The following is a 17,499-nucleotide window of genomic DNA, read 5'->3' on the forward strand; positions in this document are numbered from 1 at the left end:
CTGAATTAAACTTGGTGGAGTGACAGCAACGAAAGGGGAACGATTGTTGGTGGGGAAAATCAAAGGTTAAATAACTAACACAAGGAGTATTTCTGGCAGCAAACTGAATGGGGAAACCTGATACATGCCTTTTAAATCTGTCTGCTGTCTTCGAGCCATCTCTAAAAAGCTAAACTTGTTTCAAGCAATCAGCCATTTCTGAGGTTTCCAGTACACTGTGGTTCAGGCACCCTCGCCAACCATTTCATGGCAGGCTCTGGGAGTGTCACTCCAGGACAGTGCTGTCTGGCTGATTGTGTGTCCACAGTATAACAAATACTTTGTTTTCTTTAAAATAAAAGGAACTATGGGCATTGCTAAGGCTAAGGCAAGCATGCCCCAAAGTTCACTAAAATCACGTTTGACTGAAAAAAGAGCTGTCCCCCAAATTCTTTTTGTTGGATCACAGAAAGTGAGAAGGATGGCTTTGGGGTCTCCCAAGTGGAGGAGAAGGAGCATATCTCCACATTTCAAAGGAGCTGTTAGAGGAAGCAGCAATCCAAAAGAGCCTTCAGAGCAGGGTAAAACTTAGCAACGTTGTCAAAGCCCTGCCTGGGGGAAGGCACTGTGGAAAGTTCAGAAACTGCTGCCAGTTAAATGCCAGCAGAGCAAAATACTGGAAAACTTGGAAGTTTGGGTCCTCAGAGTCAGTGTGGAGCTCAAATAAAGAGGTTAGGAAGGCACCTAAGCCCAGAGAGCTTCTAGCTTCGCCACCAATCTGTTTAATTAGCAAGAGCAGAGTGAACCTGTTATCTTCCACTGTGTTTCCATTCAACTGATGATCTCCTGTCCTGTGCAGCAGGAGCGTATCTAATAGATGCTGTGTGGTGCCATAAGACAAGACATTCTGACCTCTCCCTGCTCCTCATTTCTGTTGCTAGGTTTGAATTCTGGGAGGATTTTGAGGAGGATCACGGGAAAGGCAGAGAGAATGGCTACCAAAGCCTTCACAAAGTCCTGGAGCCTTTTCTCCTACGAAGAGTGAAGAAGGATGTGGAGAAATCTTTGCCAGCCAAAGTGGAGCAGATCCTCCGGGTGGAAATGTCTGCTCTGCAGAAACAGTATTACAAGTGAGTCATTTAATAAGTTACTGAGAGTGCTAGTAGTAGTGGGCCTTGGGAATGTGTTTCAATATACTGTGGATACTGTGGCCTTCAGAGTGCAGTATGACAGTCATCACCCATAGTACCAGGAGCTTCCCAGTAGGAAGCTGAGGTAGGGTAGTTGGTATCTTTCCCTCTAAAAAGTCATCTCCAAACCACTGGATATGCTCTTGTAGAGCAATACAGTTCAGTTGGCCAGCTTTGCAGGACAGAGGTTATATCTTTTCTGTGGGAGTAAAGACTGGGATAATATCAATAGGAAAGTAAGGTCATGGTTTCTAGTGAGCAGTGTCCTGTAAAAGAAGTGAGGAGAGATAGAGGGAAGGAAGTAGACTGATGCCTGAACGAGATTTTCCGGAAGGTTTTGTTCCTCCAAGACTCCTGCATGTGCACTCTGGGCTGTCAAATGATCTGGACTTTCATTTTGCGGCCTGCAGGTGGATTTTGACAAGAAACTACAAAGCCCTTTCAAAAGGAACAAGGGGAAGCACGTCTGGTTTCCTGAACATTGTGATGGAATTGAAAAAGTGCTGCAACCATTGCTACCTTATCAAACCTCCCGAGGAAAATGAGAGAGAGAATGGCCTTGAGACCCTCCAGGTGAGTGGTGCCTTTGGTCACCACCTTTTTTCCTTAACTTCCCTCCTTTTTCTGTCCTCCCAGCAAGATAAGATCTGTGGCTTCTCCTTTAGAAGTAGTCTGCACAACTAAGCCACTTGAACTTTCAGTGGAAAGTTCAACAGAGGCAACATTCCATTTTCAATGGAGGCAACATTTTGTGGCCATCTAGAGCAGGAGCTGCAGGCAGTGTAACATACGTCTTGAATGATTCATTTTGTGTGTGGCCTCTGCTGTGTAATTCCAGATGATTTGATTAGAGATGTACAAGAGATGTGTGACCCCAAAAGAAGATGATCTATGCATGTCTATATAATGTAAGATTGGAAAACATCAGCTGGAATGATGGTTATTTTTCAGTCTCTGATCAGGAGCAGTGGAAAGCTAATTCTCTTGGACAAGCTGCTGACCAGGCTGCGGGAGAGAGGCAACAGAGTGCTGATCTTCTCCCAGATGGTGAGGATGCTGGACATCCTGGCAGAGTACCTGACTATCAAACACTACCCTTTTCAGGTGAGAAGCATCATCGAGCAAAACAGTGGGGTTCTCTTGAAAATGTGTGAAAATGCAGAAGGAGCTTGAGCAACGGGAGTCATTGAGTTTCCCAGAGACTGGTGGCTGGGATTACAGGTTGCACTTACTGCAGGGAACTGGGATGTCCCTTCATTTCATTGTGGCCATATCTCTGCAAAACTCCTTTGACAGGCCCCTTTGGCCTGTGTCCTGTGATAAACTGTGAGGAGAGGACAGTGAACACAGAGAGCCTGGCTGGGAGCCTGTAATGGGAGCTGTGGTGTCACCCGCCGTGTGAGCATCCCCCCTGTCCTTGTGACACAGCTGAGGCAGTGCAGTTATTTTTAATTGGAGGCTATTTTTAACAATCAAATGCTGCAGGCAGCAAAAGGGGCTGTAGGGCTTGCAGAACTCAAGTGCACCAGTTCCTCGGGGCTCCTTTACCTTCTTCCTTTTATCACTGTTGTTGATTTTTCCAGCGCTTGGACGGCTCGATCAAGGGGGAGATCCGAAAGCAGGCGCTGGATCACTTCAACGCCGACGGCTCCGAGGTACCACAGTCCTGCCTCAGGAGGGGCCGGGTGGGCTGCCCGGGCAGTGGGTGTTGTGGCTGAGCCACAGGTTGTGACTGCCAGGAGGGGATTAGTTTGGTTCATTTCTTTTTACAAGACCCCAGGTACTCTTAAAGACACAGATACAGCAGGTTTTGCAACTGGCCATATTGTTTATTTTCAATCTCCCATGTCCCAGGAACAGGGCTGCGAGTCACACCTCCAGAAAGTCCAGAAGAGGCTGGGAAGAGTCAGAATTTAGCAATGCTCTCCCTATAGTCTAAAGAATGAGAGATGGCTGTTAAATGATTCCAGTCTGAAGCTGATTTTGGATATGAAATAGCAAAGGCAAAGGGAGGATTTTTAGTGTTGGCAGGCAGTGGAGTCTGGTGTTAGAGGTGAAAGTCTCCAGTGTAATAGGAGAGAGCATCTCAAACCTCTCATCCAGGATTGCTGACTCACAGTGACTGGTGCAAGGCACTTGTTTTTGTGTCAGTCAGCCCAGTCGTGAAAAATACCTTTCTTCACTCCAGAAGCCTGGGCTGGAAGGGAATTCTTGGCTGGCACAGGAGATACACAGATTCTTCATGGCTGTGGGAAAGTTAACAAATAAAAGTGAGAAGGAGACAGCAGTGGAAGTGGGAAAGGAGTAAGAATACCCATAGAACCTGCCCTTTTCCCCTCTTTTGAGGGCATCTGTAGGGTCTCAGGTGTCTTGGCTCTCACCTGGCATTCTGTGCCCTTGGGCAGTAACTTGAACAGTCTGTTAGCTGCTGATCTCACTCCCAACAGGATTCAGGCAAGAAAAAGCAGATGTTTGTCTTCTGCCTTTGTAGGAATCTAGTTGTCTGACCTCCAAAAGTGACTCCAAGGTGCCCTTGCTCTGAGCTGCTTTGTTGCTGTCCCAGATTGATGCATACCTGGATTAGCACATCTTTAACCCCTGCCAGCACTGCCTCACTATGGGTCCTGGCTTAAAGAACACTGGTGCTTAGCCTGTGTATGGGAAGGAAATCCTTTTTCTGCTTTAAGAAGCATGAGTGCAACAGAGCCTTACATTTCCTTGTATAGCTTTTGAGTCACCAATGCTGTTTTATGTCCACAGTTACAGGCTGGCTAACTCATGGATGCTTTTTTTTCCTCCCCCTCAGGACTTCTGTTTCTTGTTGTCAACACGAGCTGGAGGGCTTGGAATTAATTTGGCCTCTGCTGATACTGTTGTTATCTTTGACTCGGACTGGAACCCCCAAAATGATCTTCAGGCTCAGGCCCGAGCTCACCGGATTGGACAAAAGAAGCAGGTCAGAAGAGCTGCCTGGGTCGTTTTGTCCATGGCTTCAGTGTGAGCACCTAAACAGGCTGCCACTACACCAGAGCTTCTGAAAATATGGTCTTTTTGCTTCAGTCCTGACTCCAGAGAGCGCTGCCAGCCTCAGGAAATCTCACTGAAAAATCAGTCCAAGTTTGCCAGATGCCAAGCCTTCATGTTGGCTTTGGGTCCTGGGACAGTTCAAAACCAAGAACCCAACCTGTTACACTTCTCAGCCTAATGAACTTTGTTCTTTCTTGCCCAGAAAGACTTAGCAAGTAGAGCATCACCTTTACTGGGGGTTTATTAGTTATGTGAATTTAGATAGTTTGAATTTAGTATGATTGTTTTGGAAGAAAATTTACTCTGTGCTTGGGCACACTACAAGATGTGTGTTAACCATCCTGATTTTAACTGGGTCCCCTGAGATGTAAAGAGAATGTGCTTGTTTTTCTCCTGTAAAACCACATCTATATGTGAATAGACAATGTCAGCAGACCAGCCTCCTGTGAAACAGCTGAGGGTTGTATTGTTGTGTCAGCAGAGCATGGTCAGGTCCAGGAAATAGCTCTGTTCTCTTTTTACCCCCCAGGTGAATATTTACCGCCTGGTCACAAAGGGGACAGTGGAGGAGGAGATCATTGAGAGAGCCAAGAAGAAAATGGTGCTGGATCATTTGGTTATCCAGCGTATGGACACCACTGGCCGGACTGTTCTGGACAACAACTCTGGGAGATCCAAGTACGTGACTGTGTTAGGAGGCAGAGATGTCTGGAACAGTGTGTGGCATAACCAGCCTCACCTGCTGGTATTTCCCAATATTTATTGGGTAGGGTATAGGGCAGAAGGCTAATAAATAATGGCAGCTTCCACTGATTTGGCTTATACAGCCATTAATTTGGACACATAGGATAAAGATGATCAGAAGTTAAAACCTAGTTTTAATGCATTACTTGTTTTTCCTTCTGCCTTCCACCCAGAGATCACCCTGGTCTGAGGGAACCTGGTTGTGGTTGTAGAAAAGCTGCACTTTGGCAGTGACCTCAGCCTCTCCCCATTTCCCCCTCAGTAGATGGAAGTGGTTCCCTTTATAGTCATTATCCTTGTTAGAGCAGGAAAGAGATTAATAAAAAAACTTTTTAGAGCTGGATAGAAAACTTACTCCTTGCTTCAATTAGGAATAACTTTGGTGTGGTTTTGTGCTGTAGCAGTGCTGACTTAACAACTCAAAACACCTTTTCCTTCTCACTTGCTCTTGCAGCTCAAATCCTTTCAACAAAGAGGAGCTGACAGCTATTCTGAAGTTTGGAGCTGAAGATCTCTTCAAGGAGCTTGAAGGGGAAGAGTCAGAGCCTCAGGTAGTTTGAAATTGAAATCTCAAAGCAGTTTGTTGTTGTCTGCAGGTCTGCATGAAGGGTTGTGTGTGGTTGCCCCCACTTTGTACTTGTCCTGTGCATGAGAGCAGGTCAGTGAATAGGACACGTGTGAGTCTGGAGAAGCTTGAGGGAAGAGTCTGGGATTGGAGGATCAGGGTGTTGAGGAAAGCCTTGCTGTTGGGGATTAAATAGTAAAGGTCACCAAGGGAGTCCCTTGTCTGCTAAGGATTCATTAGCTGGTTATAGCACAGCCTGCTGAAAGCTGCTCTCCCTGCCTCTTCTGAGCACTTGTTGTCAGCATCCTTTTTTGGTTGTTCTCCGAGAGGCAGGAGTCAGCACAGTGAGGTGAAGTGAATAAGTCGCTTTCTTCTGCCTCAGTGCAGCATTGCTTGACAATTTAGTATTGAGTGCTTTGACCGCTTCTCTAAATGGCCCAAGCAGCAGAGCTTCTCCCAAGGAAGACTGTCCACAGTTCATATATCTCACTGTCTGGAAATTTTCCCGACTGTTCAGCCTCGATAGTCCTTTTCTTCTGTCCTGTCACCTTATTTATACTCTGTTGTGCCACTTGAGATCGTTCATCCCAGCCCTCGGGGACGGCACCCTGCAGATATTTGCACTTTATTTAGCTCATATCAGCACACAAGTCTGTTCTCAAAGCCTCTTATTTCCCGCTGTGCTCGGTATCCTCTGCTTTATCCCTCCTTCTCCCTGACTGGTAGGAGATGGACATCGATGAGATTCTGCGTCTGGCTGAAACACGGGAGAATGAAGTGTCCACCAGTGCCACCGACGAGCTCCTCTCCCAGTTCAAGGTATGGACCCCCAGGCTCTGTAGTGGGGTGTGGGAATGTGGCTCCCCACATCCTGCCATGGTGGTAAGGTCAGTAACAGGCAGGAACACCCCAGAGAGATCACAGAATCACAGAATGGTTTGGGTTGGAAGGGACCTTATCTAGTTCCAACCCCCACCGATGTATGTATTAATTTGATTTTGAGTAAGTGGTTCTGAAGGCTGTGAATAAAATACAGAATTTACCAAATTTGGAAACAAAGCCAATAATTAACAAAGGCTCAGCAGTACTTCTTAAACTGCACGTACTTCCTCAAAAGCTGTAAGTCCAAAAACATGGCAGGGAACCAGGAATGCAGTGACATAGGAATTAATTATGAAGTAGTTTATGGAAGTGCTGGCAGAATTCCTATGGGGCAGGAGTTGAGGCTTAGCAGACAGCCCAGGAGTGTTCCTGCCAGGGGAGGGAATTGCTAAAACTTTTCCTGTGCTTGTGAAAGGTCGCCAACTTTGCAACCATGGAGGAGGAAGAGACAGAGCTGGATGAGCGGTCCCAGAAGGACTGGGATGATATCATTCCAGAGGAACAGAGGAAGAAGGTGGAGGAGGAAGAAAGGCAGAAAGAGTTGGAGGAAATCTACATGCTGCCTCGAATCCGGAGCTCAACTAAAAAGGTACAGCCCATCTCGAGGAGCTGAGAGGCAGGAGGCAAGAGCTGGCAAAGGCAATGCTCAAGGGAAGCCCCCTTGCCATCTGAGATTATTTTCCTCCTCCAAAGTTGGTTGGGAATAAAGCACAGAGGCAGTACATTGACCTGTTGTTGGCATTGTGCACAGCCATTTAGGCAACAGGCCCATGGTTTGGGATGCAGTGTGAGGGCCCAGACTAAATTTGTTGTGACTCATCTTAGCAAACAAAGAGAACCTGTAGTGGCCACAAGGCAAAGTATCCAATTGTATTGGATTTTACTGCAGATTTTGCCATTTTTTGGCTCTTTGTTTTCCTTGGACTCTCTAGCTCCCTGGGCTGCTCTTGCCTAAATGTGGGTTTTGAGGGGCAAAGGAGATGGTGTCTTCCTGAGTTCTTCTTTAGGTCGTGGCATCTACCCCAGTCCAAAGCAAAGCTGGCTGTGCAAGGAGGTTCTTCTGGGATATGGTGACTTCAATGGATTATGAACTGTTCTCTGGATGAGCTGGGGAAAAACACAGAGAGAAGGATAATTCGTGTTGGATGAATCCAGATTAATTTCTATGGAGTCCTGGTTTTCAAAATAGTCTAAGGGACTGTGGCACAAACCCATGGAAATCAGTGTGTTTTAATGTCTCATAACCTTAGTAAACCAAATACAGTTGTGAAACTGCTGGCTGTACAGGGAGGATGAGCACCAGAGCCTTTGCCAGCTGTGAAACTGCAAGGGTGTGCAGCCTTTCTGGGGTGGTTACATGGGCTCTTGCATCTTTAGGAATGAATGCCGAGGTGTTTTACAGCCTGTACGTTAAACAGTGCCAGTGCAGGAGGGACAGAAAAGGTTGTTAGCTGATTAAATTAGCAGTTGTTAACTGTGCTGCTGTTCTTCTGGTACATGCAGGCTCAGACAAATGACAGTGAATCAGATGCAGAAACTAAGAGAAGGCTGCAGAGATCATCTGGATCAGAGAGCGAGACTGACGACACCGATGACGAGAAGAGACCAAAGCGCAGGGGACGTCCTCGGAGTGTTAGAAAAGACACTGTGGAAGGATTTACTGATGCTGAAATCAGGAGGTCAGTGCTGAGCACAAGAGACAGTTCAGAAAACAAATATAGAAGTGCCATGCAGGTTAAGAAAATCCCAGATTAATCCAAGAAGTGTTCACCTGTAAGCACATCAACGGTTGGGTGGAGCTGGTTCATTGAGACAGCTTCTGCACCTTTATATAGTTCAGTTTGTTCCCAGCTGACCTTAACATCCAGGTCAGTGAAAAATGGATTGGATTTTCTTTAGTCAGGCTACAGTGAAGCTTGTACCTTCCTAAAATTAATTCTTCTTGTAACTGCCTTTCCTCGGCCAAGGGGATTGAGCTAATTCCATGTAACATGTGAGGTCTTAGGTGCCATGAGATACAGAGTGGAGAAGCCAAGGGCTCTGACCTTCCTGACATTTTTCTGGCAGTTATCCTGCTGATTTAAGCTCTAAGTGAAAGGCAGGCTCTGGCAAAGTGACCCCATGAGAAGCACTGGTCCCGTTGATCCCAGCAGTTGTGTGTCAGTCCTTGGAGAGGCAGTGGGGGGCTGAATTCCAGGGTATTGTTTTCTTCTTTTATCTTCTAATTCTTGAATCTTTCCCAAAGATCTTTGTGTTACAGCTCTGCCCAGATGTTCAGCCAAAGATGGAAAAGAGAGGGTTATGAGTTTTCCTTGACTCTCTCCATATCTGAGTTGGTATATTTTTAAGCAGGAGATACCAGATTTTCTGGACTGTGGTAGCTGTCCCATGTCCATCTTGAAACCATGGAGCAGGAAGGATGTGTTACAATATGAAATATAGCAGCCATTTAGGTTATTGTGGTGTAACAGAAAGAAGCTGAAAAAGCAGAAGATGAAAAAAAGAAGGCAAAAAAATAATTAATTTGAAAAATAACCTTAGCTGTAGCCACTGGGTCTACTCCCAGCACAAGGCACTGTTCGATTGCAGCAACATTTGACTCTTGGCCTAAAGTTGTGTTAGCCATGGCAGAGATTTTCACAATAAAAATAAGACATAAAAATAAATAACAATCCTTGTCTGCAGACCTCTGTGATGGATTGAACCACACTTGGCTCTTCTGTGATGGGTTGCTACATTTACAGCTTGAGCCTTAAAATTACTAATGACATTGATTTAATGCCTCTTTTCTTCGTGGAAAAATTAAGTTAATAATTACCAGCATGGTGTGAGCCAGTGCTTTCTTCTATGTTTTTTTTTTACACTACAGTTATGACTCTCCTTTTTTTTTTTTTGTCATCTGTCAAACACTCAACATTCATAATAATGTTGTGTTCTTCTCCAGCCAAGGTCACAGAACTCTGTGTGGGGGCTAATGGGTGAAGCTTCCCAGTGCTGAGGGATGCTGAGCTAATCAATGGGGAATGCAAGGGTGATAATGTGGCAAGCTGTAATTAATACATTCAAGTGTATTTGTGATACTGGACCTTCTTTTTATGGCAGTTAGTTTAGTCTTTTTATTTTTTTTTTCCTTAGGTTTATCAAGGCTTACAAGAAGTTTGGATTGCCTCTTGAAAGGTGAGTCCCACCCTGGCCCTGCTCCAGAGGGGAATCACGGAGGGACATTGTATTTCTGAGCAGAGCCAGACACACACATAGCTGTGGGTGTTTGAACCTTGCTGTCATGTCATCAGGAACACAAGCACTGCTGTGCAGTCCCTCGTGTCTCAGTTGATGGGCACCGGTGAGTGCTGGCCAAAAGCATCTCGAGCAGTTGTGGCGCCGGGCTACGTAACAGCATCGTCCTGCTGGCAGAGTCCTGCCCTTGGGGCATTCCCACTCAGCCTAGCAAAGAGAGGGAGCAGCTGTTGGAACAGCAAATACTACCCAAAATGCTTGCCAAGCTCCTCTCTGCACGTTAGCCTCAAAACTGAATTTGGAGCATCTTTCCATGCTCTATCCCTCTTGAAGGGAAACGAGGAGAGGCACACACCATCCTCGAGCGTGGGTCAGCAGAGCCCTGACTGAGTGCTGTGACCCAGCATGAGTGAGGGGGAAAGGGAGATGCCGTATGTGGTGGGGCTGGAAAGCCCCTGCTGAGGTCTCAGGGCTGAGGCAGAGTTCCCTGCATACATTGTATGAGAATTACAGTGTTTTCTCAGCTGGTTGTACTCTTCTATTGTGAAATACAGGGCTTGTGTGTGAGTCTTCAGGCAGGCAAAAGGGACAGCAGATGGCAGCTTTGGACCATCAGATGGAGTTAATATGGAACTGGGAAAGCCTGAGGAAACAGTGGGCAGTCATGGAGGGTCCCTCTTGTCCCCAAGTCAGACAGCTCTCACCTTTGCTTTAGTCCTAAAAAAATCTAAAGGACTGGATCAGTTATTCTACATCTGAACTGCAGCTGTTAGACCTAAAAAAAGACTAAACACTGGGTTGTTTCCTGCACAAACTCAACTCCTGCATGTTTCATGCATTCATATATGTACAGTATTGAGTACTAAAAGTTGTGGAACAGTTGACTAGGAGATGACTGGGAGGAGATATTCTTTATCAAATACAAAACTCTTTCCCCCTTTCCCAGGTTGGAGTGTATTGCCCGAGATGCTGAGCTGGTGGATAAATCTGTGGCTGATCTGAAACGGTTAGGGGAGCTCATCCACAACAGCTGTGTGTCAGCAATGCAAGAATACGAGGAGCAGCTGAAAGAAAATCCCGGGGAAGGTAGGCAAGAGGGTTGTGTGCTACTGTTATGATATTTTTGGGATTGTTCCACGGAGCTGGAAAGGAAACTGTTCCCATGCTGGATGGGGAGTGTGCCACATTGTGACTTAGAAGCAATAAAACAAGCACACACTTAAACCATTCCATCTCTGCCAGGCAGCTCTCACCAATGGAGAGAAACTCCTGAGCCTTCTGCTCAGACTGGAAAGTGTCACTTGGGTCGCTTGGCTTCTGCTGGACATGTGTTTTCATGGGGAGACACTGAAGGGATCAGCTTATTTAATGCTGGGCCACAAAGCCCAAATTTTAACTGCTCCTGGGACTGGGAAGCAAGCTGGTGCTGTGTACTCCATGGTGAAGCTGGATCCAAGTTAGCACTTCCCAGAGCTGGAATCATCATCCACTGTCTGTATGGCTGTTCTGTGCTATTGGTTTAGAGATAAAGGGTCAGGGCTGGATTTCCTGCTGGGTCTGTTGCAGCTGAACAAAACTGCTGAAGCAACAGCTCCCAGCACACTTAGATGTATTTTTAACAAAATGATTCTGGGAGGTGTTTGGATTGCAGATCTAAGTGAGTTAATGTAAGAAAACTTATATTTTAGGCCTTATTATGTTTAGATAAGAGGTTGAGGCAAGGTCTTGATCACTGTCTGTGAAGATATTTTTACAGAGGCACTTCTTTCTGTAAGAGGTCTCTTAGTTGCTGTGTTTTATTGTTGAGCAGGGAAAGGACCTGGAAAAAGACGAGGTCCTACTATCAAGATTTCTGGTGTCCAAGTCAACGTGAAATCCATCATCCAGCACGAAGAGGAGTTTGAGATGCTGCATAAATCCATTCCCGCAGACCCAGAGGAAAGGAAGAAGTGAGTTTGGCTAAAGCAGGCAGTGCAGAAAGCGGCTCAGGGAATTTGGATTTTGTAGTGGAAAGTGAATAGCCTGGATATGTGGATTTGCTTTGTCCTCCACAGCATTAAAAGTGGCTCGTGTTTGAAATGCCTTTAGGTACCGCCTGACGTGCCGTGTCAAAGCTGCTCATTTTGATGTAGACTGGGGAGTGGAGGAGGATTCTCGCTTGTTAGTGGGAATTTACGAGCATGGTTATGGAAACTGGGAGCTAATTAAAACAGATCCGGAATTGAAGTTATCCGATAAGGTAGGTTGCTTTGCTTGCTGCTTCCATTGGGTCCATTGCAGTGCTTATAGAGAAAATGGTTCATTTACTCCAGAAACAGATGTTTGTGTTTATAACTACTCCAAAAATAACAATAAATAATAATGAGGGAAACAGTGACCTTCACGGAATGTTGCATGCTCGATGGAAAGCAGAGCTGTGTTATTTGATGGGCAGTACATTTTCCCTGAGCAGTACCACATGAACCACACTGAAGTGATGCAGGAAGAAAATGGCAGTGCTGACATGTGTGGCTGCATGCACAGGACAGAAGAGGCTGCATTGCATAATCATGACTTGATGTTTCCTTGTGCATCTCACAAGAAGCTGAGTCTGAATTTCTGTGTGGAAGTTATTTTTCGCAGATTTGACACCGCTTATGTCAAGACTGGTCTGTGTTAGCTTTGAGGGCATAGTTACATGACTGGTGATGGCAGCACAGTCAGCTGGAAAGTCTCCATCTAGTTCCTCTGTTCCTCAGTCATGCCCACAAGAACAGTTTACAGGGACCATGTTGAAATGATCTGGGTTAAAAATAAGCCTCCATCCGTTGTGTCAGTGCTGTGGAAAGACCAAACTGCAGCACAGGGCTGAGGAGCATCGGGAATCTCCACACCAGCTTTGCTGCCAATATGTGACATCCCCATAACATCCCTGCTAGTGCTTTTAGCAAAGATCATGCTGTGGCTGAGAGCCCTTAATGTGTGGAGTTCAGAAAGGCATCTTACAGTGGAAACAACTGCCTGAGACACACCACCCAGTTTCCAATGAAATATGAAACTAACCTAGTTGACAACTTGAGATGCTTCCCACAAAGTGGCCCCTTGGAGCCTTGTTTTCCACTAAAAATTCTGCATCTGTACCGCTGCTGTGGCAATGTCTCAGGTTACCAGAGGGATCAGCCTGCTGTGACAAGGCTGCCACAAACAAATCTGATGTGTCAAGGAGAGTGGATTCAGTTTTGCAACACAAGGTCCCAAATATAGTTTGTAAAGTTGTTTGTTTTTCTTCAGGAAAAGATCTCTTTTCTTCAAGAAAGATCACAGAGAACCTAGAGTGTTGCCTTGGGGTCCTTCAACCTCTGCAGAAGTCTAAGGGGAGGGATGCTTGTTTGCTATGAGTTTCACTTCTAGCCAGACAGGGAGAGTCTGTGTGAGAGGGGGAAGGAATTCTTGAGCCTGCTTGTTCCCCCAGAAGGTGCAGGATCTCCAGCCCTTTGCTGGGCCTGGAAGGACTGATGGTAGTGTGTATCTCTTTTGTCAAGCTTTGTGCATGTAGGTATATTTTTTTTTTCTGCTTTGTCAAAGATCCTACCTGTTGAGACAGATAAGAAGCCTCAGGGAAAACAGCTCCAAACCCGAGTTGATTATCTACTGAAACTGCTGAAGAAAGACCTGGACAAGAAAGAAAACATGAAAGATGGGGAAGAGGTGAGATGTGGCTGCCTGGTTCTGGGGATTTCAAGAGGAGTGGTTGGCTGATGGCGGGGGGACATTCTGTGTTCCCAGGTCACTGAACATCATCTCCGTGAGGGAATATGGGCTTGTCTGTTGTCTGATTGCATTGTGATATTGAAATGGTAATTAGTGAGGGGCAGGTAATTGGTGCACTTACTGGGGCTCATCAGGCTTCCTGCCATCCTGCAGGGCCTGCAGCTGTTTGCAAGGTGTTCAGGAGACATGTCCCCAGGAAGTAGCTGTTTGCTTGCCCTGACTACTTCTGTGTTTTCACCAGGGCAAGCTAAAGAAGAGGAAACCACGAGTAAAGAAAGAGAACAAGGCTCCCAAAGTCAAAGATGAGCATGGGAATGAACTCTCCTCTCCTCGGCACTCAGACAACCAGTCAGAAGAAGGTGAAGTCAAGGTGAGTCAACCTGGTGGATAGTGGCTTTTCCAGGTTTCCTTGAGCTGTGCCCAAACTCACCTTAAGAAGCACCCTCAGCAAAGCTCTGGGGAGTCAGGGCGCACTACAGACTGAATTCCCACAGGACTGGCAAATTACAAAAACATACATACAGCTGTCAGGGTGAAAGAAGGACCTTTCCCACCTACTCTTTTAGATCAGTGCTTGAAGTGTTTTGGGGCATCCTAGAATGGCCACACACATCCACATACTGACTTGGAGGAAAGGTTGTCTTAGGACAAAGCCTGCTGCCCTTATAAAGGAGAGAAAGAAGAATTGTTTCTCTCCCCTTTTGGGCACGTCAGCCAGTGGTGAAGTTGGAGTTTACCAAGGTCATGCTGTTGCTTAGAAAACGTTCTGTCTTTGAGTGGTTTGGCTTGTAGTCTAAGGCTTTTTGTTCATGTGCTGATCGGTATCTACCTCAGGGGCTGAGCGTTCTGGAGCACAGCTGGCACAGGAGAGCAGTGCAGATCTGCAGCTTTGCCAGCTTGTCACAGACTGGGGCTCCTCTGGTTTTTATAGCCTTTTGTCGAGTTTGGGTGGATGGCAGCTGCTTAAGCAGGGCTTGCTGTCTGGTTAAAGAGGTGTGAGGGCAAATTTGGATGTACCTCAAAAGTTGCCTGCGTTTTAAGGATGTAAGTTTTATTGGAAGAAAGTGTACATGAGGTGAGGACTCCAACTTTGTGCTGTGACTGGTTTTCTAGGAGGATGGCTTGGACAAGAGCCCGGTGAAAAAGAAACAGAAGAAGAAAGAGAACAAAGAGAACAAGGAAAAACAGACATCCTCTAAGAAAGAAAAGGAAAGTGATAAAGAGAAAAAGAAAACAAAAGACAAGAAAGAGAAGGTATGTGGTACTCTCAGGAGCAGTTTGATAGGAAAGTCCCTGAGCAGAAGGACAAACTGTGAGACTTGGGATTCATGAAAGGCCCTGTGTGAAGAGACATCAATGAAGCACTGGGGGTGAGGTGGTATCCTGTTTTTAGCCCTTCTTGCCATAAAAAGTAGAAAAGGCAGTATGTCCTAAAGGTTAATGGAACATGAGCAAAAAGGAAAAAGTTTTTTCAGACTGCCTTTAAAGTACAACTGTCCCTGTGACAGTGATACGGCCACATAGCTGGTGTTAAGGAAGAACAGGAGAAGAGCCTGGAGCACCCAGATTGAAGTTCTGTTCAGCTGTGATTTATTACAGAGTTGGCAGTTCCTTGTCTTTATTCCCCTTTAATTTAAACTCACCCAAATGACCTAACTGCCCACACCACCGAGACTGAAAAGTTGTCATTGTCACTGTTCAGGACTCAACCAGAATGAGTGTTTCAACATCCCTGGTATGTTGGAGACTAAAATTTTTCTTGAATCTTGGGTACAACTGCCCTGAGGCTGGGTTCAAATTGGAAGGGGGATAAAAACCTCTCATAACAATGACCTGAAGTACCTGTCCAAGGAACAGGTATGTGCTGCATGCCCAGTGTGCTTTGACACTGAGGTCGTAAGTGCAAACCAAGTTTTGTTGTATATGTAGAGTAAAGTTTGCTTTCTAGTGATTTTTGGTATGGCTTTGACTGCAGATAAGTCATGTAAGTAAAATTTTACATGAACAGGCCATGATTTCAAAACTGGTGACATCACATGAAGTTGCAGATCCTTGTAGACGTGAGACTACCCTGAGCTCTGTCCTTTGCAAGGGAGGGATATTCTTTCACTTAAACTCTCTTCCAAGTCTTCAGCACTTGGTTTTCTCTCCATGAGTGTGAATATCATATTCATGTCCAAACTGTTGGCTCTGAGTTCTCTCTGCTCCCTTAGGGGTGATGTAAAGCCAAATAGAGCCATTGCAGCTCAACAGTTTTTGATTCTGGGAGGAAAGTTGTAGGAGCAGTGCCCAGAGTTTAACAACTGCCAGTAACAATAGTGCAGAGGCTGTTATTTGGATCAGTTGGGATCCTGCAGTCTGGCTCGTCGTGTGATGTGTGTAATTTGTCCTTGTAAAGCCTAAAGGTGGTGAGGCCAAATCTGGGAGCAAAGGGAAGAGATCGCAAGGTCCCGTCCACATTACTGCAGGGAGTGAACCGATCCCCATTGGCGAAGATGAGGATGATGATCTGGACCAAGAAACATTCAGCATAGTGAGTATTTTCCTCAGGAGATGGGAGGGCAGTGGCAGAGAGCCCAGCAAGGGGTTTGCTTAGATGTTATCGAAGGACGTGTTGTAGGTGTCAGGGTGTGAACCCTCTCCTAGCACCTCACAGGGATTTCCTCTGGCCAATCTGAGAGCAGGGCAGGACAATCCTGGACGAGATCTGACCACCAGCCTCTGTTCTACCCATTGGTAGCATGTTAGCAGAGCCAGCAGAGCAAGCACAGGGGCTCTCTGCTTCAGCTGGTAAGTTCTCACTTCTCTTTTGGCAGCCCTGGGTTACAGAAGACCCTGCAGCCTTGTGTGGCAATCCCTTCCATGTAGAAGCCAAGGAGCCACTGGGGCTCTTCCAGGCAGAGAAATAGAGCCTAGAGGGTGACCTTGTATGGCTCTGGGAGGTACAGAGCTGTGTAAATGCTTTAACAGCAAACGTGCCCACAAGGCTTGTTGTAAAAATAGCCTTTTAGTAAAAGTTGTCGTGGCAGATTCTCCTTGGCTGAAATACCACTTCTTAAAAACAGTTTTCTCAATGCAAAGCTGTATATTCACCTCAGGTCTCTGTTATTTTTTGTCTTTTTCTATAACTTTTCCTCTGTGATACATGGAAGGTCCAGTCAGGCAGTAGAAAGCTGTCTGATTTCCTGTCTGTGTCCAGTGTTGATGTGCACGGCTGAAAAAGATGCTTTCATCTCGTGCCTGCCAGTTTTGGTAAAAGGGAGCATTAAAGTGACTGCAGATAGGGAAGAGCAGGACTGAGTGAGCTCTCCTTCAGCTGGGGCTGCTGGTTCAGTGTGTGGATACTTGGATACGCTTCTCTGCCTGCTGTGGGATCTGTGTGGGAGCAGACCATGTGTGGTTACAGCTTGCAAGGCAACTTGTTCCCCTCAAAAAGGCAGAGGCAGTGGAGGTGGGGAGACTCTTGTCTTTTCCTGATTATTATCTGCAGCATGTCCAACAAATTGCTATTTTATAGCTGATTTCTCCTTGTCTAATGGTCAGATAAAGTTAATATCTCGTTCTAATGAACTTCTTGCAGCTCTGTCTGATTAACAGGAGAACAGTGTAGAGGCCTGTGCCAAATTAATCACTTTCTCCTCTGTATTGCTCTTTCAAGTGCAAGGAAAGGATGAGACCAGTCAAAAAAGCACTGAAGCAGCTTGATAAGCCTGATAAGGGACTGACAGTTCAAGAACAGCTGGAGCACACACGCAACTGCCTCCTAAAAATTGGTGACCGCATCTCTGAGTGCCTTAAAGCCTACACTGACCAGGATCACATCAAGCTATGGAGAAGGTGAGGGATCATTTTGTTTTCCTTGGCTGGTCTAGGATATTTTGAAATGGTAGTTAGAGGCTGCTGAGTTCTATGTGAGTGAATGTGCCATTTACCTGTTATTTAACCAGTGAAATCTTGTGTTCTCTAGCCCACTCAGTCCATAGAATCACAGAATTTTGAAATGTTTTGGGTTGGGAGGGACCTTAAAGATTATTTCCAACCCCCCTACCATGAGCAGGGATGTCTTCCATGATACCAGGTTGCTCAGAGCCCCATCCAACCTGGCCTTGAACACTTCCAGGGATG

General features: G+C 46.0%; 1 protein-coding gene across 3 annotated transcripts in view; it reads left to right on the forward strand.

The window, feature by feature from the left end:
* Positions 1-17,499, forward strand: part of CHD2 (chromodomain helicase DNA binding protein 2) — a 70,448-nt gene that overhangs the window by 47,700 nt on the left and 5,249 nt on the right. For all 3 annotated transcript variants that reach the window (XM_050309903.1, XM_050309904.1, XM_050309905.1), the window contains 19 exons: positions 921-1,109; positions 1,580-1,742; positions 2,121-2,273; positions 2,753-2,824; positions 3,976-4,125; positions 4,726-4,874; positions 5,395-5,491; positions 6,232-6,324; positions 6,803-6,976; positions 7,891-8,066; positions 9,523-9,564; positions 10,571-10,710; positions 11,435-11,573; positions 11,713-11,863; positions 13,189-13,311; positions 13,616-13,744; positions 14,488-14,628; positions 15,773-15,907; positions 17,033-17,211. In XM_050309903.1, the coding sequence (XP_050165860.1) occupies positions 921-1,109; positions 1,580-1,742; positions 2,121-2,273; positions 2,753-2,824; positions 3,976-4,125; positions 4,726-4,874; positions 5,395-5,491; positions 6,232-6,324; positions 6,803-6,976; positions 7,891-8,066; positions 9,523-9,564; positions 10,571-10,710; positions 11,435-11,573; positions 11,713-11,863; positions 13,189-13,311; positions 13,616-13,744; positions 14,488-14,628; positions 15,773-15,907; positions 17,033-17,211 (2,595 nt within the window). The remainder of the gene's footprint in view (positions 1-920; positions 1,110-1,579; positions 1,743-2,120; positions 2,274-2,752; positions 2,825-3,975; positions 4,126-4,725; positions 4,875-5,394; positions 5,492-6,231; positions 6,325-6,802; positions 6,977-7,890; positions 8,067-9,522; positions 9,565-10,570; positions 10,711-11,434; positions 11,574-11,712; positions 11,864-13,188; positions 13,312-13,615; positions 13,745-14,487; positions 14,629-15,772; positions 15,908-17,032; positions 17,212-17,499) is intronic.

This window comes from Myiozetetes cayanensis, unplaced genomic scaffold (assembly GCF_022539395.1).
Source record: "Myiozetetes cayanensis isolate MyiCay16 unplaced genomic scaffold, myiCay2020 scf14, whole genome shotgun sequence".
Classification (NCBI taxonomy): domain Eukaryota; kingdom Metazoa; phylum Chordata; class Aves; order Passeriformes; family Tyrannidae; genus Myiozetetes; species Myiozetetes cayanensis.